Source organism: Mesoplodon densirostris, chromosome 14 (assembly GCF_025265405.1).
Source record: "Mesoplodon densirostris isolate mMesDen1 chromosome 14, mMesDen1 primary haplotype, whole genome shotgun sequence".
NCBI classification, from domain to species: domain Eukaryota; kingdom Metazoa; phylum Chordata; class Mammalia; order Artiodactyla; family Ziphiidae; genus Mesoplodon; species Mesoplodon densirostris.
Genome location: NC_082674.1, coordinates 46,475,670 through 46,503,552, shown reverse-complemented (window position 1 = coordinate 46,503,552; position 27,883 = coordinate 46,475,670). Strand labels below are relative to the sequence as shown.

At 36.8% G+C, this 27,883-nt stretch overlaps 1 protein-coding gene and 1 pseudogene across 8 annotated transcripts in view; one reads left to right on the top strand and one right to left on the bottom strand.

Moving 5' to 3' along the window:
• The window catches only part of CCDC88A (coiled-coil domain containing 88A), a 123,843-nt gene that overhangs the window by 48,261 nt on the left and 47,699 nt on the right, over positions 1–27,883 (top strand). For all 8 annotated transcript variants that reach the window (XM_060117505.1, XM_060117507.1, XM_060117506.1 and 5 more), the window contains 6 exons: positions 5,608–5,780; positions 18,239–18,320; positions 21,156–21,314; positions 22,914–23,060; positions 23,654–23,798; positions 27,066–27,250. In XM_060117505.1, the coding sequence (XP_059973488.1) occupies positions 5,608–5,780; positions 18,239–18,320; positions 21,156–21,314; positions 22,914–23,060; positions 23,654–23,798; positions 27,066–27,250 (891 nt within the window). The remainder of the gene's footprint in view (positions 1–5,607; positions 5,781–18,238; positions 18,321–21,155; positions 21,315–22,913; positions 23,061–23,653; positions 23,799–27,065; positions 27,251–27,883) is intronic.
• On the bottom strand, positions 357–4,949 carry LOC132502093 (sushi repeat-containing protein SRPX-like; annotated as a pseudogene).

Below are 27,883 nucleotides of genomic sequence, written 5' to 3'. Positions count from 1 at the left end.
TTCTTCCAAAATATTTTATTAATTAATTTTATATAAAAAAAACAAAATAGGAGAAAGTTATGTATCACACTGAATAGCATATTGAGAGCAATGTTTATGGCTGTGGTTTCTAATTTCTCTACAAAATTAATTAGCCATGATGGAGTAAAGAGAAAGAGTAAATATCACATTCATATTTTTTGGAGCACTTCAAAGTACAGATAGCTTGGTGCTAATTTTTAAGTGCAGAGAAAGCTTATAATAAAATAGACTTTAAAAATAACAAATAAAAATCTGTACATCAAAGATATTTTTAAGACCTTTCTGTGTACACAGTGCTATGTGGAAAGAAAATTATGGAGAGAGGAGCCATCCCATCAGGTGTTACAGGTCTGGCCCACTTCAGCTTGCAGGACCATCTCCTCTTTTCCCAAGGGGAAAGTGTCAGTCAGGCTGAAAAGGGCCACAGGCGTCACCAGGGAGACATAGCGCTCCTTGTCCATGCTGTGCTTATCCGCTAGCACCATAGTGAAGAATAGAATGGTATTCTGCCTTGACTGCAGAGCTAGTGCTGGAGGCATAATCTTTGTCCTATCCTGCCGGTAAGGGTCGGGAACATGCCTGCCAGCACAAGATGATGTGTTGAAGATCCAGGTCACACTGTGCTTGCTGTAGCATTTCTTGCTGCAGCCAGTAGAGATTTGGGGCTATGGGTCTGGACACAATGAGGAGTCTCCTTTTCTCATAAAACTGATCCAGAAGTCATAAGACTGCTGTTCTGATGCCCACATTGATATTCATGGTTGCACAGGTGGGCTCCATGCCAGACCAAGCCAGATTGAATTGACAAACTCAGGCAGGGCTACCCTGTGGCTTGTGGCCACCAATGCAGGACAACTTGCAAGTGGCTCCATAACTATTGCTGCTAGACATTTCATGTAACTGTTCCCTGGGACGTTGAATTTTGTCGCAGCATCTGACTCTTACTTTAACTCGAAATTTGCAGATCCCCTTGTTCTCAGCTCTGTCATAGACTGTGTACTGTATCTTGTGATCTCCTTCAGGAAAATTTGAGTCTGGTGGGGAGGGCTTTTAGAATAACATCAGTAGAATGTTGTTTGCTGTGTCTGTTCCCTCGAGTATCTCCCGGGACACTGAGGACTGTCAGCTTATTAGGATCAGAAATGTGTTCTTTCATACTTGGGCACTTGATTCTGGGAGATTCCATATCATCACAGCCTGGTCGGCCGCTCCAGGCTTTGTTGTCCACTCCCATTTCAGTGTGTATCCTGGCGACCAGTAGTACTCACACTGGGAGTTGAAGTGGGCGTCTAAAGCACTTAAATCCTCCACTTGCTGGCATGGCAAGAATTGGGAGCCACAGGCTATCCACAGGGGATGCTCCACCTTGTCAGAACAGAGAACCCTTTTTTCTGTTTTTATTTATCTTTTGTAATAATTGTTTCACTTTGATCTAGAAAATATAATTTGTTCACCCTGTTTTTAATTACTCTTCATTTTTTTGTTCTTAATGCTATGAAACAAGAATCTCTTCAGTCCTCTCCCTTTACCAAAAACCAAATATTTATCGTCACTGTTTATGCCAAGCTTTGTGTTATAAGTTTATTGTATACTATCTTAGTAAGTCTGCACAATAACCCCATTTTTTTTTTTTTTTTTTTTTTGCTGTACGCGGGCCTCTCACTGCCGTGGCCTCCCCCGCCGCGGAGCACAGGCTCCGGACACACAGGCTCCGCGGCCATGGCTCGCGGGCCCAGCCGCTCCGCGGCACGCGGGATCCTCCGGGATCGGGGCACGAACCCGCGTCCCCTGCATCGGCAGGCGGACTCTCAACCACTGCGCCACCAGGGAGGCCCAATAACCCCATTTTATAGATGAAGATTCTCAAGTTCAGAGAAGTTAGGTAACTTGTCCATTCTAACTCCAACGCTTGTGTCCCTAACCTTTGTAACACCTTTGCCTAAATCTGTGATTGTGCTGAGCACATCTCTGATTCTTTTCCTTAATGATGAGTTCTATAAGTAGAATTATTGTCACCAGAATTTTTTTAGCATTGTATCTTTTTATGTTCATTCTTCAACATATATTAAAAAATACCTGCTTTTTGCAAGATCTTGTGCTAGAGTATGTGGAAGCAACAAACTGACAGACTTTCAAAAAAGAACCAAAGATTGTTACAATCTAATAGGGAAATTATTTTAATAAACGAATTAACTGTAATAAAAATTTGAAAGTGACAAGTACCAAAAAAGACACATATATCTAAAAAAATACTATTGGAATTTAAAGAAGGAAAATATTACTTGCAACCATTAGTGGAATGTCTAGGATCGGAAGAATCAGAGAAGGCTTTAGAAATTAAAGGTATGCCTTAACAACATTTCTTGTCAGATTTTTTGAAAATGTTTGGAGTTCTTGAGCTCAAGAAGCTACCACTATTAGAGAAAAGTCAAAATGTCTACATAATCTTTAATGGAAAATACCTCTGGATACTCTCATTTCTCAATACCAGGTTTCTTTCTTTTTAAAAAATATTTTGCAGCCCATAGATCTTTTGTGCTCTGTTTGTTGGCATCTGGAAGTTCTTGATACTTTAATTTCACCACCTGCTAATTTCAAACATAATATGTGTCTTCAGTACTTTTCTTGAGTTTTCTGTTTTGTGAATCATTCAGTTAAATATTTTTGAGCAGCTCTTTTTGTGCACACTACTATGGTGGATAACATCAGGGATACCAAGGTAGCATAAGAAAGATTATATCTGGTTTATTAAAAAAAACATTGTAAATGAAAAATTGTAAGGTAGCATAAAATTAAGTTCTAGTTTGTGCATGAAAGAGATATTTAGTTAATACTGTGTGCAGGGGTTATTGTTAAAGACAGGAGATGTTAGAAGACAAGATTAAAGAAAATTGAGACAGTAAGAAAATATACAGATAAAAGTTGATTCTGTGAAGTTTGAGCTTGGGCTACTATGGAAATTAGTAACACTGTTCACAGAGACAGGGAAGTTGGGCTGGACATACTGGGTAGATGGACAAGATGAAGTAATGTCAGTGAACAAACCACCCTTCAAAAAGTAGCACTGAAAGAGAAATAGTAGAAGGATAGTAAAGGAAAAATGTGATTTTTTTCCCCTTAGATAGTAGAAACTTGTGTGTCTTTGAAGAAAAGGAGAAAAAACCAATAGGAAGAGAGAAATTGAAAATGTTATGGAAGTAAGGAATATATGTTGGGAATAAGAGATGCATAAAACGGAAGAGTTTATCACAGGTGGTTTTGTTTCTTTGACAAGTTGGAGAAGGGGTCATTTGTTGGAAGTGATGATAGCAGTTTGTAGTTGGAGGCTTATGTAGAGAAAAGGGAATATATTTACAACAGCCATTGTGGGGAAATTTTGACAGGAAATCATCAAGATTTTCAATAAAAGAATTGATGGGCATTGGAAAGAGCTTAATTGAAAGTGGATGGCAATTTCTATAGTAGGGCTGTATATATTTTTTGGTATGCTTTGTTTTTTAGAGTTCTTTATCACCTTGGAGCAGAAATAGAAAAACTGATGGTAGGTAAGGAAAATGACATAGTGTTTGAGTCAGACTTGAATTTGAACTCCTGTTATACTTAACCATTAGATGTGTAACTTTGGTTAAGTTATTTAGTCTATATGCACCTCAGTTTCCTTATGTCTAAGATAGATGTAAAGCCTCTATTGCCAATTATAGTATTGGATAAGATCTTGTTGGAAAATCCCCTAGCTAGGGGTTCTATAAATATTAGTTCCCTTTTGTTTTTTCCTCAAAGAGTGAGCCATAGTCAAAGAATGGCATGGTGGTGTTAAATTAGAAAGTAAGGGTGACATTAACAGCCTAATTGTAGTTCCAGGCTGAGTAGAAACTCTAGAGTAGCCAAGAATAATCTACTTGACTGGGCAAAAAGGGGGAATTGAGTGATTAGAGGTTCAGGCATAGGAATGGTGATATGGCGCAAGAGAGGAATGGTTCTTTCACTGGAGAAGCCTGTATGTATTGGATTGGAAGTGGACGTGGAGTTGTAGAGAGAAAGGGAACTGGGAGGTCATATTCTGAGGTTTATCAGTAGGAATACTGGAATCTGTGAAAACAGTAGTTGGACAGACCTTGATTTGGGTGCTCAAATGTATTGCAAGGATAAAGAAATGAATTCTGATGGGTGGTTTAAAAAGAGAAGAAGAAAAGTAATGATCCAATGAGGGCATTGTAAGACTTGGTGATGAGAGACAAAGTGAGGATGGTGATTTCATGTGCTTAAGGTGTAACTCTACCCATTCCATCTGGAGCAGAAGGACAGATGAAATGTCTACCAAAGACAATTTCTGTTTGCCTGGGAAGTTTGAAAGAAAATCTGAGAAATTGGTTTAGAATAAGAGAATTTTCCAATTAGAGGAAAATTAGGGGAATGGAGGAATATGATTGAGTGAGATACATGTAGGTTAAACAGCCCTTAAAGCTCAGATTTAGGATAAATAGAAGATTTGTGTCACATGGTGGGTCTCTAGAGAAAGGAATAAAGTTAAGCTTTGAGATGGGAAGCAGATTAGAACTAGTATTGTGAGAGAGAGCATAGGATATGGAGTGAAGAGACTGGTCTGGAGTCTTGGCATTGCTATGAGCTAGCTGTGAGATATGATGAGCAAATCAATCTCTGTGCCTCAGTTACCTTAGCTGCAGAATTAAGAGGTTGAACTAAACTTCTGAGGTTTTTTTAGGTCCCTCTGAGGTTTCTATTTACAATTCTAGAGCAGTGTTGTCCAATTCTGCAAGAATGGCAAGATTGTAATTCTGCACTGTCCAGTGCGGTAACCACTAGCTACTTGTGGCTGTTGTGCTCTTGAAATGTGACTAATGTGACTAAGGAACTGTATTTTTAACTCTTTAAATTTGAGATTAGTCACTTGTGCTACTGGTTACCATGTTGGACAGCACAATTATAGACACATCACTCAAGTTAATTTCTTTACTATGTCAGCAAGTCTCTTATGCCTTTCCAACAGTTGCTATCTGTTCTTTTTTTTAAAAATTAGTTTCTGCTTTATAACAAATTGAATCAGTTATACATATACATCTGTTCCCATATCCCTTCCCTCTTGCATCTCCCTCCCTCCCACCCTCCCTATCCCACCTACTTGAGAATGGACTTGAGGATATGGGGAGGGGGAAGGGTAAGCTGTGACAAAGTGAGAGAGAGGCATGGACATATATACACTACCAAACGTGAGGTAGGTAGCTAGTGGGAAGCAGCCGCATAGCACAGGGAGATCAGCTCGGTGCTTTGTGACCGACTATCTGTTCTTATTTTACCACAATTTACTTTTTTTTTGTTAAAACACTGGGAAGGGAAAGAAATATTAAGTCTTGTTCTTGTGTTATCTACTAAATAGCTCATCCATCTACTGTTGAATAAAACTTTAAAAAATGACAGCTAAATATGACAAAGTTATTTTTGACCAATGAATTCTTTTTTGATGTTGCAGTATAATACTTAGACTTAGTGACTAGTTTTGATGTGTTTGGTTCTCTGATATGTAAAATACTAAAAGTGATTCTGTGATTTATTTCTCTATTTCCTTAGACTATCGTTGAACTCTCTGAAGAGCGGGATGGTCTTCATTTTCCACCCCATGCCTCTTCATCTGCACAGTCACCTTGTGGTTCTCCAGGCATGAAGCGAACAGAAAGTCGACAACATCTGTCAGTGGAACTGGCAGATGCTAAGGCCAAGATAAGAAGGCTTAGGCAGGAATTGTAAGTTGTTGCTTTTTCAAGGCTCATTGAATTTATATAGTTGCAAAGGTGATCTAAACAATGTTTTTAGGCTTATGGAATATAGATGCGTGGTTCCCAGTTGCTAGGCTGTGTCAAAGTTTTTGGTAGTATTTGCCAAAGTGAGAAAAATAAGGAGACTGACATAAGGTTTTCTTAATGCTAAATCTTATCAATTTAAAGGATGCCTTTTATTCTGTATCAGTTTAAAGCATGCCCTATTTTTCTAGTGTTAGGATGTCCTTTCTTTTATAAAATAATGTTTTCCTTGGCAAATTGAGGTCTGCTTAATTTTTTAATTTTTTCATTTCTTGAAACCCAAAATACTGACAACCACCGATACAGATCAATAAGTTTAGCTTTTTTAAAATTAATATTCTAAAAAACTGAATTTTTGGTATACAGTATTACAAAAAAATAATTTTGTGTATCTTCTGCATTGAGTAATTGAAATGCCTGAGTCATGTATCAATACTTAGAAATGGTAAATATTCTGGTTGGTTAGTGCTGATGAAATTAATATCTATTTTACTTTCAAAGATCATTACAGGAAAGTCAGTATAAATGTCACATAGGCATTCCTTGGTAAATCACATGGAAAGAAATAACCAGTCTCTGCTGGAGATTTTCTATATTGCAGTTTAAAAAGAACAAAGGAGTTTTGTATTTTAGGCTTTTTTTCTTCTTTCTTTCCTTTTTTTTTTTTTTTTTTTTGGTTTGTCTTCCTGGAATTTGGGCTTTGGAGTGTAGATTTTAAATTTAAAACCACAATATAGCAATCAAGTTTATTTACTGATTGTTTAAAGCTGTTAGTTTAAGAAAGTGGTTGAATATGCAAGGTAGAAAAAATGTACAGTCCATAGGAAAATTTGAAAACAAAAAAATACAGCTTTCATTGTGAATGTCTGCATTATTATGTATCTATTGAAGTGAACACGCCCAGGATATTCTATAAACAGCTGCACCATGAAAATTAGGGAAGAGATTGCTGTTATTAGTTTGACTGGCAGTTAATGGATAGCCTAAACAGTGAACACTAGTTGGTTCCGTATAATTTAGCACAATCTTCTCCAGTCTTTAGATAAAGCATGCAATTAGAACTGCAGTGATGGCTGTGAATTCATCTAACATTTTGCACTATATTAGAATTTGATTTTAAAATAAAATTTACTTGGGCATAACATTATTAAAATTCCAAACAACTTAGAGACATTAGAAAAATTTGGTCTCATACACTGATTGGAAAATATAAATGAATAGTTTTAATGAGTAAATAAATATGCTAGATATAGCAAGTATTCCCAGTAACTAGCATTACATCAAATACCATCTCATATCTTTGTTGTCCTTTGAAAATGTGTCCCTTCATAGATTTCTTCTATTAACATTTGTTTTAAGTGTTTTTGCTGGGATAGATCTTTACTAAAATGATGAAGTATGGAATCATGGTGGATGAATTTTGTTCAGGTTGCCTTATACCTAATGGAAATAAATAATTGTAATGAGAACATGCAAATTAACTAACACCATACTTGTGGGTGGTACATCATAATATAATTGCTTTGGATTTATTAACATACAGAGTAAAAGTATAATTTGCAATTTGGATAGAATAAGAAGTAATTCCTTATAAATTTCACTTCTAAGCGGTAGTTACCACTATCAAAGGCTTCCTTTAATAATACTCTCTGTCTCCATGGATCCCATATTTCCAAAGAGTTTTTCTCTCACAAATTCTTTTTTAAAAAAACAGCTTTATTGAGATATAGTTCATATATCAGGAAGTGTATCCTTTTAAAGTGTACAATTCAGTGATTTTTAGTCTATTTAGAATTCTGCAACCATCACATGCTGTCTAATTTCAAGACATTTTCATCACCCCAAAAGGAAACTCCATACCCATCAACAGTCACTCTCCATCCCTCTTTGCCCTCGGCTCCTCAAAACCACTAATACACTTTCTAGTTCTATAGATCTGCCTATTCTGGGCATTTCATATAAATGGATTCATATATTATGTGGCCTTTTGTGACTGGCTTCTCTCACTTAGCATAATGTTGTCAGGGTTCATCCATGTTGTACCGTATAGCAGTACTTCATTCCTTTTTATGGTTGAATAATATTCTCTCACATGGATATACCACATTTTGGTTACTCATTTATGAGTTGATGGACATTTGGATTGTTTCTACTTTTTGGCTGTTTAAATAATGCTCCTATGAACATTCATGTACACATTTTTGTGTATACATATATTTTCATTTCTCTTGGGTATTTACTGAGAAGTGGAAATGCTGGGTCATATAGTAGCTCTATGTTTAACCTTTTGAGGAATTGTCAATCTATTTGGCTGCACCATTTTACATCCCCACCAGCAATGTATGAGGGCTCCAGCATCTTGATATCCTCACCAATACCTGTTATTATACACCTTTTTGACTATAGCCATCCTAGTGGGTGTGGAGTGATACCTCATTGTGGTTTGACTTCCAGTTCCCTGATGACTAATAATGTTGAGTGTCTTTTTTCTTTTTTTAAAATAAATTTATTTATTTATTTTTGACTGCATTGGATCTTTGTTGCTGCCCACAGGCTTTCTCTAGTTGCGGTGAGCGGGGGCTACCCTTTATTACAGTGTGGGGTCTTCTCATTGTGGTGGCTTCTTTTGTTGTGGAGCATGGGCTCCAGGCGCTCAGGCTTCAGTAGTTGTGGCACGCAGGCTCAGTAGTTGTGGCTTGCGGGCTCTAGAGCACAAGCTCAGTAGTTGTGACGCACGGGCTTAGTTGTTCCTCGGCATATGGGTTCTTCCTGGGCCAGGGCTCGAACCCTTGTCCCCTGCATTGGCAGGTGGATTCTTAACCCCTGCGCCACCAGGGAAGTCCTGTTGAGTGTCTTTTCATGTGCTTATTTGCCACTTGTATATCTTCTTTGGAGAAATATTTATTCAGATCCTTTGTCCATTTTTAAATTGAGTTCCTAGGTAAACTTTTTTAAAAAAGTAAAATTAAAAGCATTGGAATTTTTTATTAATAGTTTGAGGGTTTTTTTAAAAATTATTTATTTTATTTATTTACTTTTGACTGTGTTGGATCTTCGTTGCTGTGTGCGGGCTTTCTCTAGTTGGGGCGAGCTGGGGCTACTCTTCGTTGTGGTGCACGGGCTTCTCATCGTGGTGGCTTTTCTTGTTGTGGAGCATGGGCTCTAGGCACATGGGCTTCAGTAGTTGTAGCACGTGAGCTCAGTAGTTGTGGCTCGCTGGCTCTAGAGCAGAGGCTCAGTAGTTGTGGCGCATGGGCTTAGTTGCTCGGCGGCATGTGGGATCTTCCTGGACCAGGGATAGAACCCGTATCCCCTGCATTGGCAGGCAGATTCTCAACCACTGTGCTACCAGGGAAGCCCAAAGGATTGGAATATTCCTCAAAAAGTTAACTATAGAATTTTTATATGACCCAGCAATTCCACACCTAGGTATATCCCCCTAAAATTGAAAACGGGGACTCAAACAGATACTGGTATGCCAATGTTCATTGCAGCTTTACTCCCAGTAGCCAAAAGGTGGAAACAATCCAAATGGCCATGAACAGATGGATAAACAAAATGTGCTTTAGGCACAATGGAATATTATTCAGCCATAAAAGATGAAATTTTGTTACCTGCTACAACATGGATGAGCCATAGAAACAACTTGCTAAGTGAGATAAGCCAGGTACAAAGGACAAATATTGAATAATTCCACTTAAATGAAATATCTTTAATAGGCATATTGAGAGAGACAGAAAGTAGATTGGAGAGTTACTGCTTAATGAGTATAGAATTTCTCTTTGGGGTGATGAAAAAGTTTTGGGAATAGGTAGTCGTGATAGTTTAACAACATTGTAAATGTAACTAATGCTGCTGAACTGTACACTTAAAATTGCAATATTATGTTATATATATGTTACCACAATAAAAAATTTGTTTTTAATTTTTAAAAAAGCATTTAACAATCTGTAAAGAAATATTTGTAAAAAATATCTTATAAATCACAAAATGTAATAGCTTTTCATTAGAAGAAATTTTAATGGTACAGTCATAAGAAAATAAAATTAGCCTTTCCTAGTATTCAAATAAATTCAAATTAGAACAATAACATGGCATTCTTCAGTTGTTAAATTGTTTCACATATAGGCTCTCTTATCCTCTGCTAGTTGCATTTTAAATTTGTAATGAACTGTCTGCAGGGCAATTTCACAGTATATACCAAGGACCTTTAAACATGTAATGTACTTTTAGAAATCTGTCCTGGGGACTTCCCTGGTGGCACAGTGGATAAGAATCCACCTGCCAATGCAGGGGACATGGGTTTGATCCCTGGTCTGGGAAGATCCCACATGCTGCAGAGCACCTAAGCCCCTGTGCCACAACTACTGAGCCTGCGCTCTAGAGCCCACGTTCCATAACTACTGAAGCCTGCGCCTAGAGCCCATGCTCCGCAGCAAGAGAAGCCACCACAAGGAGAAGCCCGCGCACTGCAATGAAGAGTAGCCCCTGCTTGCCACAACTAGAGAAAGCCCTCACGCAGCAACGAAGACCGAATGACCAAAAATAAATTAAAAACTAAATCTTTAAAAAAAAAAAAAAGAAATCTGTCCTGAAATATACAGGGCTTTATGTGTAATGATTTTATTTGCTAAAACATTGTTCATTACAGTGAAAATTGGAATCCACTTAAATGAATAAATTATGGTTCCTCTCTCAATGGGAATATTTCTCCATTCAAAATTAGGGTTTTTTAAAAAATGTAAGCAGATGCATGTATCTTTTCAAATTAGTGTTTTGTTGTTTTTTTTCCAGATATATACCCAGGAGTGGAATTGCTGGGTCATATGGTAGTTCTATTTTTAGTTTCTTGAGAAATCCCCATACTGTTCTCCACAGTGGCTGCACCAATTTACATTCCCACCAACAGTGTATGAGGGTACCCTTTTCTCCACATCCTCAGCAACAGTTGTTATTTGTGTTTGTTTTGATGATAGCTGTTCTGACAGTTGTAAGGCGGTATTTCATTGTGGTTTTGATTTGCATTTCCCTGATGATTAGTGATGTTGAGCATCCTTTATTGTGCCTGTTGGCCATCTGCATATCCTCTTTGGAAAAATGTCTATATTCAGGTCTTCTGCCCATTTTTTAATTGGGGTGATTGCTTTTTTGATGTTGAGCTGTATGAACTGTTTATATATTTTGGATATTAACCCCTTATCAGTCATTATCATTTACAAAATTATCTCCATTCATTTAATAAAGTTGTCTTTTTGGGTTTTTTTGTTCAGTTTTGTTTTTTAATTTATTTATTTATTTATTTATTTTTGGCTGCGTTGGGTCTTCGTTGCTGCGCACGGGCTTTCTCTAGCTGTGGCAAGCGGGAGCTACTCCTCGTTGTGGTGCGGTGGCTTCTCTTGTTGCGGAGCACGGGATGTAGGCACGTGGGCTTCAGAAGTTGCGGCTCGTGGGCTCTAGAGCAAAGGCTCAGTAGTTGTGGCGCACAGGCTTAGTTGCTCCACAGCATGTGGGATCTTCCTGGACCAAAGCTCAAACCCGTGTACCCTGCATTGGCAGGCGGATTCTTAACCACTTTGCCACCAGGGAAGTCCCTGTCTTTTTGTTTTTACTGTGCAAAAAGCTTTTAAGTTTAATTAGGTCCCATTTTTTAATTTTTGCTTTTATTTCTTTTGCTTTAGGAGACTGATCCAAAAAATATTGCTCTGATTTATTTCAAAGAATGTTCTGCCTATGTTTTCTTCTAGGAGTTTTATGGTTTCTGGTCGTGCATTTAGGTCTTAATCCATTTTGAGTTTATTTTTGTGTATGGTGTTAGAGAATGTTCTAATTTAATTATTTTACATGTAGCTCTCCAGTTTTCCCAGCGTAACTTATTAAAGAGACTGTCTTTCTCCATTGTATATTCTTGCCTCCTTTGTTGTAGATTAATTAACCATAAATGCGTGGGTTTATTTCTGGGCTTCCTATTCTGTTCCATTGATCTATTGTCTGTTTTTGTGCCAGTGTCATACTTTTTTAATTACTGGAGCTTTGTAGTGTAGCCTGAAGTGAGGGCACGTGATTCCTCCATCTCTGTTCTTCTTTCTCACGACTGTTTTGGCTATTTGGGTCTTTTGTGTTTCCATACAATTTTTGAGATTATTTATTCTACTTCTGTGAAAAATGCCATTGGTATTTTGATAGGGTTTGCATTGAATCTGTAGATTGCCTTGGTTAGTATGGCCATTTTAACAGTATGAATTCTTCCAAACCAAGAACACAGTATATCTTTCCTTCTGTTTGTGTTGTTCAGTTTCTTCCATCAGTGTCTTATAGTTTTCTGAGTACGGGTCCTTTACCTCCTTTGGTAGGTTTATTCCTAGATATCTTATTCTTTTTGATGTGATGGTAAATGGGATTGTTTCCTTAATTTCTCTTTCTAATAGTTTAATGTTAGTGTGTAGAAATTCAACAGATTTCTGTATATTAATTTAGTATCCTGCAACTTTACTGAATTTGTTGATGAGCTCTAGTAGTTTCTAGTTACATCTATAGGATTTCCTATCTGTGTTGCCGAACTTAGGTTCAGCTGCTCACTGTTTGAAGGCCAGTACTTGAGAGAAAAGTATTGGTTGGAGAAGAAAGTTTGCTTTATTCAGGAGGCAAGCAACCTGGGGAAAGGGTAGACTTGTGTCCAAAAACCAACTCTGAAGATTCTGCTTGACCATGAAAGTTTTTAAAAGGAGAATAATTTTGGAGGTGGTCAGAGTCTTGTTATCTTCTCCTGTGTGCACACTTTCTTCTGATTGGTTGGTGGTGAGGTAACAGGGTGGTATTCCAGGAATCGTGCTCAGCCTGAAGTGACCATCCTCCACCTGAGTAGGGGCCTTAGTTCCTGTAGGAGAACTCAAAGGTATTGTTATTTAGATTCCTTGAGGAGGCACCAGGACCCTGCTTTATTGCTGCACAGTTGTTTCTTGACTATTGCTCCTTTGTTTCTACATTCCCTTCCTTCCCTGATTAACAACTGTTTGAATCTGCCCTTTGGAACTCAGGGAACGTCAGGAGGCTGAATGAAGCCTATTTCCTACAAACAATAAACAGGGGACATGAAAAGGATTGCACCTGGGAGGGTCCCACAGGTTCCTGCTCAGTTTCATACATAGTGTCATGTCATCTGCCAATAGTGACAGTTTTCATTCTTCCTTTCCAACTTGGATTCCTTTTATTTCTTTTTCTTGTCTGATTGCTGTAGCTAGGACTTCAGTACTATGTTGAATAAAAGTGGTGAGAGTGGACATCCTTGCCTTACTATTGATATTAATGGAAATGCTTTCAGCTTATCACCGTTGAATATGATTTTAGCTGTGGGGTTGTCATATATAGCCTTTATTATGTTACAGTATGGTCCCTCTATGCCCACTTTCTTCAGAGTTTTTATTCTAAATGGGTGTTGAGTTTTGTCAAAAGCTTTTTCCGCATTTATCAAGATGATCATTTGGTTTTTCTTTTTCAGTTTGTTAATGTGGTGTTCAAAAAGATACATGCACCCCAGTGTTCATAGTAGCATTATTTACACTTGCCAAGATATGGTAGCAACCTAAGTGTCCATCAACACATGAATGGATTAAGAATATGTGGTATAAACACAAGAAAAAGAAAAGACCTACAATAACAAACCCAAAACAATTAAGAAAATGGTAGTAGGAACATACATATCAATAATTACCTTAAAAGTAAATGGATTAAATGCTCCGACCAAAAGACATAGACTGGCTGAATGGATACAAAAACAAGACCCGTATATATGCCGTCTACAAGAGACCCACTTAAGACCTAGGGACACATACAGACTGAAAGTGAGGGGATGGAAAAAGATATTCCATGCAAATGGAGGTCAAAAGAAAGCTGGAGTAGCAATTCTCATATCAGACAAAATAGACTTTAAAACAAAGACTGTTACAAGAGAAAAAGAAGGACACTACATAATGATCCAGGGATCAATCCAAGAAGAAGATATAACAATTGTAAATATTTATGCACCCAACATAGGAACACCTCAGTACATAAGGCAAATACTAACAGCCATAAAAGGGGAAATCGACAGGAACACAATCATAGTATGGGACTTTAACACCCCACTTTCACCAATGCACAGATCATCCAAAATGAAAATAAATAAGGAAACACAAGCTTTAAATGAAACATTAAACAAGATGGACTTAATTGATATTTATAGGACATTCCGTCCAAAAACAACAGAATACACTTTCTTCTCAACTGCTCATGGAACATTCTCCAGTATAGATCATATCTTGGGTCACAAATCAAGCCTTGGTAAATTTAAGAAAATTGAAACTGTATCAAGTATCTTATCCTACCACAACACTATGAGACTAGATATCAATTACCAGAAAAAACCTGTAAAAAATACAAACACATGGAGGTTAAACAATACACTACTAAATAACCAAGAGATCACTGAAGAAATCAAAGAAGAAATCAAAAAATACCTAGAAACAAATGACAGTGAAAACATGATGACTGGAAACTACTACACATAGAGAATCCTAAAGATGCTACCAGAAAACTACTAGAGCTAATCAATGAATTTGGTAAAGTAGCAGGATACAAAATTAATGCACAGAAATCTCTTGCATTCCTATACACTAATGATGAAAAATCTGAAAGTGCAATTAAGAAAACACTCCCTTTTACCCTTGCAACAAAAAGAATAAAATATCTAGGAATAAACCTACCTAAGGAGACAAAAGACCTGTATGCAGAAAATTATAAGATACTGATGAAAGAAATTAAAGATGATACAAACAGATGGACAGATATACCATGTTCGTGGATTGGAAGAATCAACCTTGTGAAAATGACTGTACTACCCAAAACAATCTACAGATTCAATGCAATCCCTATCAAACTACCAATGGCATTTTTCACAGAACTAGAACAAAAAATTTCACAATTTGTATGGAAACACAAAAGACCCCGAATAGCCAAAGCAGTCTTGAGAAAGAAAAACGGAGCTGGAGGAATCAGGCTCCCTGACTTCAGTCTGTACTACAAAGCTACAGTAATCAAGACAGTATGGTATTGGCAGAAAAACAGAAATATAGATCAATGGGACAGGATAGAAAGCCTAGAGATAAACCCATGCACATATGGTCACCTTATCTTTCATAAAGGAGGCAAGAATATACAGTGGAGAAAAGACAATCTCTTCAATAAGTGGTGCTGGGAAAACTGGACAGCTACATGTAAAATAATGTAATTAGAACACTCCCTAACACCATACACAAAAATAAACTCAAAATGGATTAAAGAGCTAAATGTAAGGCCGGACACTATCAAAGTCTTAGAGGAAAGCATAGGAGAACATTCTATGACATAAATCACAGCAAGATCCTTTCTTACCTGCCTCCTAGAGAAATGGAAATAAAAACAAAAATAAACAAATGGGACCTAATGAAACTCAAAAGCTTTTGCACAACAAAGGAAACCACAAACAAGACGAAAAGACAACCCTCAGAATGGGAGAAAATATTTGCAAATGAAGCAACTGACAAAGGATTAATCTCCAAAATTTACAAGCAGCTTATGCAGCTCAATATCACAAAAACAAACAACCCAGTCCATAAATGGGCAGACAACCTAAATAGACATTTCTCCAAAGAAGATATACAGATTGCCAACAAACACATGAAAGAATGCTCAACATCATTAATCATTAGAGAAATGCAAATCAAAGTTACAATGAGATATCATCTCACACCGGTCAGAATGGCCATCATCAAAAAATCTACAAACAATATATGCTGGAGAAGGTGTGGAGAAAAGGGAACCCTCTTGCACTGTTGGTGGGAATGTAAATTGATACAGCCACTATGGAGAACAGTATGGAGGTTCCTTAAAAAATAAAAATAGAACTACCATATGACCCAGCAATCCCACTACTGGGAATATACCCTGAGAAAACCGTAATTCAAAAAGAAGATTCATGTACCACAATGTTCACTGTAGCTCTGTTTACAATAGTCAAGACATGGAAGCAACCTAAGTGTCCATCAACAGATGAATGGATAAAGAAGATGTGGCACATATATGCAAGATGTGGCACACATATGCATCCACATATATGAGGTGGATGGACCTAGAGTCTGTCATACAGAGTGAAGTAAGTCAGAAAGGGAAAAACAAATACCGTATGGTAACACATATATATGGAATCTACAAAACAAACAAAAAAAAGTGGTCATGAACCTAGGGGCAAGATGGGAATAAAGACGCAGACCTACTAGATAATGGACTTGAGGATACGGGGAGGGGGAAGGGTAAGCTGGGACAAAGTGAGAGTGTGGCATGGACATATATATACTACCAAATGTAAAACTGATAGTTAGTGGGAAGCAGCTGCATAGCACAGGGAGATCGGCTTGGTGCTTTGTGACCACCTAGAAGGGTGGGATAGGGAGGGTGGGAGGGAGGAAGATGCATGAGGGAGGAGATGTGGGGATATATGTATAACTGATTCACTTTGTTATAAAGCAGAAACTAACACACCATTGTAAAACAGTTATACTCCAATAAAGATGTTAAAAAAAAAAGAACATGTGGTATATATACATAGAATGGACTGCTACGCAGTCATAAAAAGAATGAAATGTTGCCATTTAAAACAACATGGATGGGCTTGGAGGGTATTATGCTAAGTGAAATAAGTCAGACAGAGCAAGACAGATAGTGTATGATGTCACTTATATGTCGAATCTAAAAAATAAACAAACTAGTGAATTATAACAAGAAAGAAACAAACTCATAGATATAGGGAACAAACCAGTGGTTACCAGTTGGTAGAGGGAAGGGGGTGGGGCAACATAAGAGTAGGGGATTAAGAGGTACAACTTATATATAAAGTAAGCTACAGGATATATTGTGTACAGCACAGGGAATATAGCCAATATTTTATGGAGTATAACTTTTAAAAATTGTGAATCACTGTAGTGTATATCCATAACTTACATAACATTGTTTATCAAGTATACTTCAATAAAAAATTTTTCTGGGGCTTCCCTGGTGGCGCAGTGGTTGAGAGTCCGCCTGCCGATGCAGGGGACGCGGGTTCGTGCCCCGGTCCGGGAGGATCCCACATGCCGCGGAGTGGCTGGGCCCGTGAGCCATGGCCGCTGAGCCTGCGCGTCCGGAGCCTGTGCTCCGCAACGGGAGAGGCCGCGGCAGTGAGGGGCCCGCGTACCGGAAAAAAAAAAAAAAAAAAAAATTTCTGGTGAAAAAGAATTGTAAACATAAGCAGGTATAAGATGTTAGAAGCAGATTGTTTTACACAGTGAACATTTACTTTTTATTATTTAAGAACAGAAGATGGACAAGTAGAGATAGTGAGTGGAGACTTACTTTGAGGAGCTTGGCTCTGAAGGGGAGATAGAAAATGGGAGTTAGAAGTAAAGCAATTTAAAAAGAAAAAAGTATATAATAGGAGGTATACAAAGATGTCTAGACTACAGGGAAGAAACCAATAGAGATAAGGATTTTAGCAGGGGGATTTTTGCAGAAACTAACTCCTGTAGTTGTAATACGTCTCCAGTCAAAAATGTATTAGGTATCTGTGGCAGTGTATCATTTTCTTTAGGTCGTTGTAAATGTTGAAAATAGTTTGGGGCTTCCCTGGTGGCGCAGTGGTTAAGAATCTGCCTGCCAATTCAGGGGACACGGGTTCCAGCCCTGGTCCGGGAAGATCCCACATGCCGCGGAGCAACTAAGCCCACAAGACACAACTACTGAGCCTGCTCTCTAGAGCCCCCCAGCCACAACTACTGAAGCCCGCGTGCCTAGAGCCTGTGCTCCGCAACAAGAGAAGCCACCGCAATGAGAAGCCCACACACCGCAACAAAGAGTACCCCCGCTCGCCACAGCTAGAGAAAGCCCGCGCACAGCAACTAAGACCCAACGCAGCCAAAAATAAATAAATAAATTTATTAAAAAAAAAATAGTTTGGAGACTGTTAGAAGTCTCAGACCCAGATAGTATTGCCTTTCATTAAAACTCTTCCAGCTTATTTGTCTTTGACTAGGCAGAGAGGGAGAAAGAGCTAAAAGAGAGTGAGAATTGGGGGATGGCAGAAAAGATGAAGAGAGAGAAGCTACCTTATGAACTATGAGGACATTAGTCACTGAGGTTCTTAGACTTTGGAGAACTTTAAGGGAGAGTATCATGACATCCAGTCATATAAATTCCTAATACCAATTTCTTTGTCTTTTTCTGTAGGTTGGGGTTATGGCCAGTACTATGTTAAACTAGATGTTTAGTAATGATAATAAGTTTGTATTGGTACAGATGATGATCATAGTTTTCAAAGCATTAAGTTTATTATTCAATAAATATTTTTTGCATTTAAGGGAGGAAAAGACTGAACAGTTGCTGGACTGTAAACAAGAACTTGAGCAAATGGAAATAGAACTAAAAAGGCTGCAACAAGAGGTTTGTACCTGGAACTTTTATTATATAGGATCAATTGGAAATTGATTTTTCTCCTTATAATATATAACATTTGCCTTACTGCTTACAGAGGTTTCATGAGATCCAATGACTTTTTCAGTGTTTCTGTCTTCAAAAATGCCACAACCAAAAATAGAAATCAAAACTAGAAAGGTCTTTGGAGTTTTCTTTTTTCTCTATTAGTTCTATTCAAACTTTGCTAACATTCCAGGGAGACTCTTAGGACTGACTCAGTTCCAGGTTTCTCTTTTTTATGTATTGGCTTCTGTGGGCTTGGAAGCTGGAACACCTCTAGGTCTCTGCTGTCTGATGGTGCTTTATGTTAACCTTATATATGACAGAATGCTTTTTAATTTTTCACTGTTTCTACTAAATAAGATCCAGACTTTTACTTTTTTAAATACTATTTTTATTTCTCTAATGCTTTGTGTTTTTTCATCTTGCACCAAGACTGTTTAAGAATTTGCTTCTTTTAATTACTCTGTAATGTTTCATTTTCATTTAGAGGTAGTACAAGAGGTCTTCTTTAACCCATAAATGGTAAGGATTGGGGTAAGGCTGGACAATTATTTCTTCTCCTTACTTCACCTAACCTGCCATTTTAAATTCAGGGAACATTTCACTTGTGGGATCATAAACTGGGAACTTTCTAGATGAATGAATCTAGGGATCATAATTTTTAGCTTTAGATTTGCTGTTGCTGCTATTCCACTTGGTAGCAGGGTTTTTTTGTACTTGTGTTCCATCTAAAATTGTAGTTCTCAATCTTTTTGGTCTCAAGACCCTTCTTTACTCTTGAAGATTATTGAGGATTATTTAATGTGTATTCTCTTTACTGGAATTTACTATATTTGAAATTAAAACTAAGAATTTAAAAAGTATTTATTAATTCATTTAAAAATAATACTCAATCCACTCCATGTTAACATAAAAATTATATAGTAATTAACCATTATTTTCCAAAACAAAAAAAAATTAGCAGAATAGTAGTCTTTTATATTTTTTGCAAATGTTTTTTAAATGCCTGGATTAATTGAAGACTACTAGATTCTCCTATCTATTGAATATTTCTGCATTCAGTCTGTTAAGATATCACATGCCATGTATGTAGCCTCTGGAAAACTCCACTGTCCCTTCATGAGAGAATGAGAGTGAAAACAGCAAGTACTGTCTTAGTATTATTATGAAAATAATTTTGACCTCATGAATCCCCTGGAAGGGTTTCAGGGACCCACAGATTTCCCTGGATCACACTTTTTGATTACTGCTACTCAAAGAATTAGAAGAGGGCTTTAAAAAGGTTGAATTTTAATACTTATTTCAAATGGCATAAAGATATGCACTAATCATATGCAAGTAATCATTCATGTGAAAGTATTAAAAACTCAGCAGGATTTTGGTAACATGTCTGGATAGAAACATTATTTCTCTAAAGTAACTAATGATCAACTTTTGTAAGAGTTTGCCTCTTCTGTGTTTTTACTATCTGGCATTTTAAAGTTAACTTTTCACCTTAAATTCATTGCAAATGGTTATGTTGAGGAGAGGTTTACTTACTTTAAAATATCCTGAATATTTTTTACATTCTTAATGGAGACCATGATATATAAAAGTTTTTATGCAAGCATATGCTTTTATTTTTGTATAGAAACATTAAAAATTTTTTTATTATTATTTTTAAATATTTATTTATTTATTTAGCTGCACTGAGTATTAGTTGTGGCATGCAGGATCTTCATTGCCATGTGCAGGATCTTCGTTGCTGCATTTGGGATCTTTAGTTGCAGCATGCAATCTCTTAGTTGCAGCATGTGGGATCTAGTTTCCTGACCAGGGATCAAACCCGCTCCCCCTGCATTGGGAGCACGGAGTCTTAACCACTGGACCACCAGGGAAGCCCCTAGAAACATATATGGGTTTTTTTTTGTTTTTTTTGTTTTTTGCGGTACGCGGGCCTCTCACTGTTGTGGCCTCTCCCGATGCGGAGCGCAGCCTCCGGATGCGCAGGCTCAGCAGCCGTGGCTCACGGGCCCAGCCGCTCTGCGGCATGTAGGATCTTCCTGTACCGGGGCACGAACCCGTGTCCCCTGCATCAGCAGGCAGACTCTCAACCACTGTGCCACCAGGGAAGCCCAACATATATGTTTAAAATGCATATTCTTGGTTTAAAAAAAGGCTTTTTTATCTTCCCATTTAAAGAAAAATAATTAAGGTGTAATTTATATACCATTGAAATTACACTTTTCGCAGTTCATCGCCTTAACCACTTGGCCTCCTCGTCCCACAAAAATCACACTTTTAAAGTACACAAGTCAGGGACTTCCCTGGTGGCGCAGTGGATAAGACTCTGCGCTCCCAACGCAGGGGGCCTGGGTTCGATCCCTGGTCAGGGAATTAGATCCCATACGCATGCCGCAACTAATAGTTTGCACGCCACAGCTAAGGACCTCATGTGCTGCAACTAAGGAGCTGGGGAAATGCAACTAAGGAGCCGGCATCCCACAACGAAGACCTGGTGCAAGTAAATAAATGAATGAATGAATAAATAAATAAATAAATAAAAATAATAAAGTACACAAGTCAGGGACTTCCTTGGTAGTCCAGTGGTTAAGACTCTGTGCTTCCAATGCAGGGGACACGGGTTTGATCCCTGGTCGGGGAGCTAAGATACTACATGCCACAGGGCGTGGCCAAAAAAGAAAGTATACAAGTCATTGTTTTCTTGTGTGGTTTTTTGGTAAATTCTTCAAATTGTACAACCCAAGGATTATCAATTTGAAAATAATATTTTAAATATTAATATGTGTTTATATTTAGAACATGAATTTGCTTTCGGATGCTCGTTCTGCAAGAATGTATCGAGATGAATTAGATGCGCTTCGGGAGAAGGCTGTCAGAGTTGATAAGCTTGAAAGTGAAGTTAGCAGATACAAAGAGAGGCTACATGATATTGAATTTTATAAGGCAAGAGTTGAGGTATGTTATGTAATTTAAACCATTCACAGTTCTTTTCTTTAGAAGTATTATGATTTTTCAAAATGCATTTAAAGTGCACTTTAATAAATGTAAGGAACTCTTGAAACATTGAGCAAACTGTAAATATCATCAGGTGTTTATTTTATGATAGATTAGCATATTGTTTAGACTTGTGAAAAGGGATTTTTGGATGCTATTCATTTTATTGAATTCTTTGGGGCTCTTTCATTCCTTTATTTTGTATTATATGTAGTGAAGACTTTTGAAATCAAAATAAAGTATATATCTCTACTAATTTCTAACTTGTTCCTAGAAGTGAGTGCAAAACACATTTCTGATTGCTGCTCAACTCAGAATACTAAATTAGGATCAATGAAGGGGAAATCAATATCTGTCTCCCCCTCTCTCTCTGCCCCTCCCCCCACCTCTCTCTCTATCTCTTCCCTCCCACCCCCATTTGTCTTCTCTCTTTATATATATGTATGAACAAAGTAGAAAAAACAATTTTTCTTAGTTAATGGTTGCAGTTCTGTGTTACATGATGTTGAATTTGACAGCAAGAATTTCAAAATCCTTGCTTCTTGGCATTCTTTTTTCCTTTCTCCGTGATTTCTTCATTGTCTGTAAACAGAGGAGATTTTGGTCAGTTTTAATATGGGGATAAGAAAGAAGGAGTATGCTAAATCAGGAAATGAAAACATTATAAGAGAAAGTTAGAACTTAGCCTGAATGTTACCAGAAAATAGACCCAATAGAGTGCAAAGATAAGGTGTATATCCGTTCTTTGTTAATTGTTTAAATAGGCGTATGCTGGAGGGGTGGGATAGGGAGGGTGGGAGGGAGGGAGACGCAAGAGGGAAGGGATATGAGAACAGATGTATATGTATGACTGATTCACTCTGTTATAAAGCAGAAACTAATTTAAAAAAAATTAAAAATAAATAAATAAATAGGCGTATGCATGGCACTATTAAGGGATCCTCATGGATGCCACTGTTTTAATATACTTTCTCTTGACTTCAGCTTATAAACTGTAGGCTTAAACTTAGCAATATAGATTTGTGAACATGTCTTCAAAACATACATAGGAGTTTAAAGATGTTTACATAAAATATTTATTGATAAAGCCTTGGTTTACGATTCTGTGAGTCTTAATTCAAGTCTTGGTATTTTACTCAAAAAGCCCAAATTCTTCACTTTCAAGTAGAGAGAAACCTAAATCTATTTCAGTAAATAAATTAAGCCCTGATTCTATGGCGATTGGTGTCTTAAATATCTGGAAGACTACTTACACTGAGTTCCTTATCCTTGTGACTAAGGAATTTAAATATACCCTGACAATTTCATGTGAAATTATAGTAGTATTATTCATCCTAATGTAAGTACTGAGTATTTTGTTTATATAATAACTTAAATTCTGGAAAATAAAATGAAACCAACTATGTTTCTGTTATTCAGTAGCTTTACTTTTGCATAGAACTGTTGATAAAGACCGCTTAATGTCTTACTTTATAATAAAGAATTTTTATGTTTCAGAGCTTTAAAGATTAACATATTAATGTATTTGTGACAAATAAAGCCTACTTGAAATGTTTATAGGAATTAAAAGAAGACAATCAAGTTTTATTAGAAACAAAAACCATGTTGGAAGACCAATTAGAAGGAACTCGAGCTCGTTCTGATAAATTACATGAATTAGAAAAAGAAAATTTACAACTGAAGGCTAAACTGCATGATATGGAAATGGTACGTATTATAAGGTAGATTTATTACATGGCTTCTAAGTAAAAATTCTAAGATTTATCTGATTCCCTTATAGTGACAAGGATGGCTAGTGTCCTTAAGGCCTTAACAGAGAAGAGATAGCTAAATAAATTAGATGCTTCCAATTTTATATGAATTCAGAAGTAGTAGAAACTTCTGCTTTTGTTACAGAGGGGTATTATTTATTAATTTTGACTACTGCTTTTCAGAAAATGCTAATAAGCAGTTGTGCAAACACTCCTTTAGAATATAGAAATACAACTATTTGCTAAAATTTATCATTGGGTCAGAAATCATTTGTTATATCATTAAAACAATATATTGACTATGAAGAGGTATTTTCAGTGTCCCCAAAGATCACTATAAAAAGATGTCAGAGACCTGATCAGTTTAGTGACCAGCAGTAATAATTATAATTGATTATTAGCTTCAAATTGTGAAAATTTTAAGGAACTCACTATTTATCTCATTGTACAGTTTCTGATAAATGAAAGTTATAAGTAATAACATATTAGCTTGAAATTGTACTGTTTCTTAGCTTTCTTTTCTGTCCCTACTCCCTGCCAATAAAAAAGGAGCGTGATATGGATAGAAAAAAGATTGAAGAATTAATGGAAGAAAATATGACTTTGGAAATGGCACAGAAACAAAGTATGGACGAATCATTACATCTTGGCTGGGAGCTGGAACAAATATCGAGAACTAGTGAACTTTCTGAAGGTATTTCCAATACTCTTTTTTTTTATTTAAATGGATGAATGAATAAATCAAGTTGTATTTATGCTTACATTTCTGGATATTTCATTGCTGTTCTTTATTTTCCCTGGTTGGAGATGTCACAAAAGGCCACATATCTCCCTAGATAGAATTTCACAGAGTAGTGTGTTAATTTCCATATGCCTGGGTCTGGTCCTTATCTTTGCATGTCTTACAACTCAACTTTGAGTGCAGTAGCAGATTTGATCAGTTGTTTAGGCACAATTTCATGTTCATATCACAATAAACTGGGATATCAGTTTATTAATTTATTTTGAGAGATACAGCCATCTACAAAATAGAAAAGTCATTAGCTGGTCACCATGTTCTTTGACTTCAGGCAAACCTAAATAGGAAATCAGAATGCAGTGGGAATATTCTTTGGTGAATATGTAGCCAGAGTAAAGCAAGTTAAGGATCTTTTTTTTTTTCTTTTTGCGGTATGTGGGCCTCTCACTGTTGTGGCCTCTCCCGTTGCGGAGCACAGGCTCCGGATGTGCAGGCCCAGCGGCCATGGCTCACGGGCCCAGCCGCTCCGCGGCATATGGGATCCTCCCAGACCGGGGCACGAACCCGTATCCCCTGCATCGGCAGGCGGACTCTTAACCACTGCGCCACCAGGGAGGCCCAAGTTAAGGATCTTTATGGCTACTTTCATCAGTATGTTGGATTTTAGGATTATACCTACCATTTATACCCTGGAGGTAATGAAAGACCCCAGATAAATTTTTAACTTTTGGCTCTATTTCCCTAGGCTCCACATTAACTTGTCCTCTTTATTAAAGCTGGGGCACACACATACAATGTGGCTTTTTGTGTTAAAGCTTTGAGTTTGCTAATACTGCTATACAATACTTTATTGAAATTATACCCAGGTCACATTTATTTGAATTAGACTGGTTCCCTAATTCCTTAGTTACCCAGTATTTAGATTATTATACCTGTTTTTCTTCCTTTAGCAGATATGTATTAAGCACCTACTATGTGTAAAATATTATACCAGGCCCTGAGGATATAGTGGTGAGGTAGACACATAAGGTCTGAAAGAGCTTATAACCTGGCGCTTAAAGAAGTTACTTCTACAGATGACTCATCATATTTATTACTATTAAGCTTTTCCTAATTTTACACTTGAGAATCTAATTCTGGATTCTGGGACCCCATGTAAATTGACTTCATAGTAAGTGATTATATTCAGCTGAGAATGAAGTTACTGGGATGTGTTACTTAAAATATTTGTGGAACTTTTTAACTGTATTCCATGTGAATTGAGTTACAAAGAAAACAATTCAGACTTAAATGTTTTCTACTACTACAGTAGTTAAAATTACAGTTAGGAGTTTTCTCACCTGTTAAGTGGGGATAATAACAGTAAGTACTATCTTACAGGGTTGTTGTGAGGGTTGAATTTGTTAATGAAGACCTTTAGAACTGTGCCTAGTAAATAATGAGCATTTGAGTGTTTTTTTATTATTATTATCATTATATCACAGTTGTTTTGCGGGGGTCATAGAACATAAAATTCATTCTGTGTGGCATAGTTTTTTTTTAACTATACAAGGGACTTTCTAGAAAATTTGCAAACTGGAAAAAGATAAAGGAGGAAATCAAAGTCACTAATAATTTCTTGCCTTTTACATTTCACAAAATTTGCTTCTAGAATTTTCCTACACAGGGTTTTTTTTTTTTTTTTTTTTTTTTTTTTGCGGTATGCGGGCCTCTCACTGTTGTGGCCTCCCCCGTTGCGGAGCACAGGCTCCGGACGCGCAGGCTCCGGACGCGCAGGCTCAGCGGCCATGGCTCACGGGCCCAGCCGCTCTGCGGCATATGGGATCCTCCCAGACCGGGGCACGAACCCGTATCCCCTGCATCGGCAGGCGGACTCTCAACCACTTGCGCCACCAGGGAGGCCCCACAGGGTTATTTTTTATATCATCAGATCAGTGTGTATATACAATTAAGTTTCCTTTTTTCATCTAAGAATATAATGTAGGCAATCTTCCATGTTAAAAATGTGCTGTAAGTATCCTTTTAAAGTCTTTGTAGTCTGACTGGAAGCTTCCTCAAAGCATGTAGTATTGAAAGCTTTATTAAGGCATATCATGTTTTGTAGCCTGACCTTGTTTAATTGAAATGCATGACCTCAAATCATGCAATTAGAGTTGTACTTAAGAAGACTTGGACAACTAGTGGAATTTATAAAAAGTCAATAACTACCTAGTATACTAGCTTTTAATAAAAGATTAACAATGTGCTGACTAGAACAAAAGCTTGAAATAAGAATTGAGGCTTTCTTTACTTAAAATCTAGGGGATATTTTACTCTACCTAATTTTTAAAAGAATGTATGACTTGTGTGGCTACATGTTTGTGTGTGCGTGTGTTTCTTTGCTTTTTATGATGGAGGATTTCAAACGTACGCAAAAGTAGACAGACCCAGAAATTCCCTCCTGTATTTCTGTTTATTTCCCTTCCTGAAGTCTAGGATTTCAAAATAAATTCTAAGTGTCATATTTCATTTGTAAATCCTAATATTTTTATATCATCAGAATATTTAATGAGTCTGTTATAGGGTTATTAAAAATAATTATTTTTGGCTTACTGGAGAGCATCATTTACAGAAGTCGAAACTCAGTTTTCTTATTTTAAAAAATAGAATGCTGAAAGCTACTTAGAAAGATGATTTCTGTTGGCAGAATGGACTGCATGTTGCTGTTTATACGTAATTAGCCAGGATTCTTCATTTAGAGAAAGACTTTTTCGAAGTGACTAGTGTATAGTAGTCTTGCCTTTCTCAGAATCAGATTAGGATTTTTTTCTCCCTCAAACTGTTTTCCTTTATCTTTGAAAGTGTGGTGTAGGATATGCTTTATACTTCTTATTTGAGTCACATAATGACTCTATTAGATACACTGGGTAATAACTATATTTTGTCAAATAACCTAAGAGTCATTGAGGTTAAAGTTAATTTCTCATGGAACTAGAACTGAAAGTCTAGTCACTTCAGTCTAAATTTTGTACTTTTTTTTTTTCACTAGAGTGCTTATGGATGCATTAGAAATTCAATATTTACCTGAATTTTATATCTCTTTTCTTATTGTGTCTATCTTGCATAACTTTATAAATTTTTTATAAAGTTAAGGACCAGGTGATTTAGTGTATTTACACTAAATATTTTAAATAGTGAAGAGTAAACATAGTTTTACCAGTGACGTATTTTTCAATATTATAGCACCACAAAAATCCTTGGGCCATGAGGTAAATGAATTGACATCAAGTAGGTTGTTGAAGTTGGAGATGGAAAATCAGAGTTTGACAAAAACTGTAGAAGAGCTTCGGAGTACTATGGATTCTGCAGAAGGCACCACTTCCAAAGTCTTGAAAATTGAAAAAGAAAATCAAAGACTAAGTAAGAAGGTAAATAAAAATTAATATTTAATGTAATGTAAAAAAGTATATGTAAAAGTATAAATAAATAGCACTGAGATAGAACATTTATTTTCCAGCTTTTAGTGTACCCTCAATATTATTTTAACTTATTATATAAAATTTCAAACTTACATAAGTGTGAAGTGAATGAACTCATTCAGCTCTAGACTCATTCATTCAGCTTCAATAATATTAACTTATAGCCAGTCTTACTTCTACTCTTGATACTCTCCTAACAGCCACTAGATGATTTTGAAGTAAATCCTAGATGTCGTACTATTTCACCAATAAATATCTCAGTATAAATCTCTAAAAAGTAAAGAATTTTAAAAAAAAGAACAGTGACATTATCACACTTAAAAAATCATAGTTTTTGGCCAGCATTTAAATTTTTCCAAATCTATTAAGATTTTTAAAAAATATTTTATTTGAATATGAATCCAAATAAGATCAGTACATTCAATCAGTTGTTGTGTCCCTTAAATCTTTTTTAGTCTATAGATTGACTCTTCTTTCCTAGCAATTTTTCTGTTGAAGAAACCTCAAACAGGTGGCACATGTCTGGTTGTCTCTCTGTGATGTTAGTTGTCATAGAAAACCATTTGCTTAGATCCCTGAATT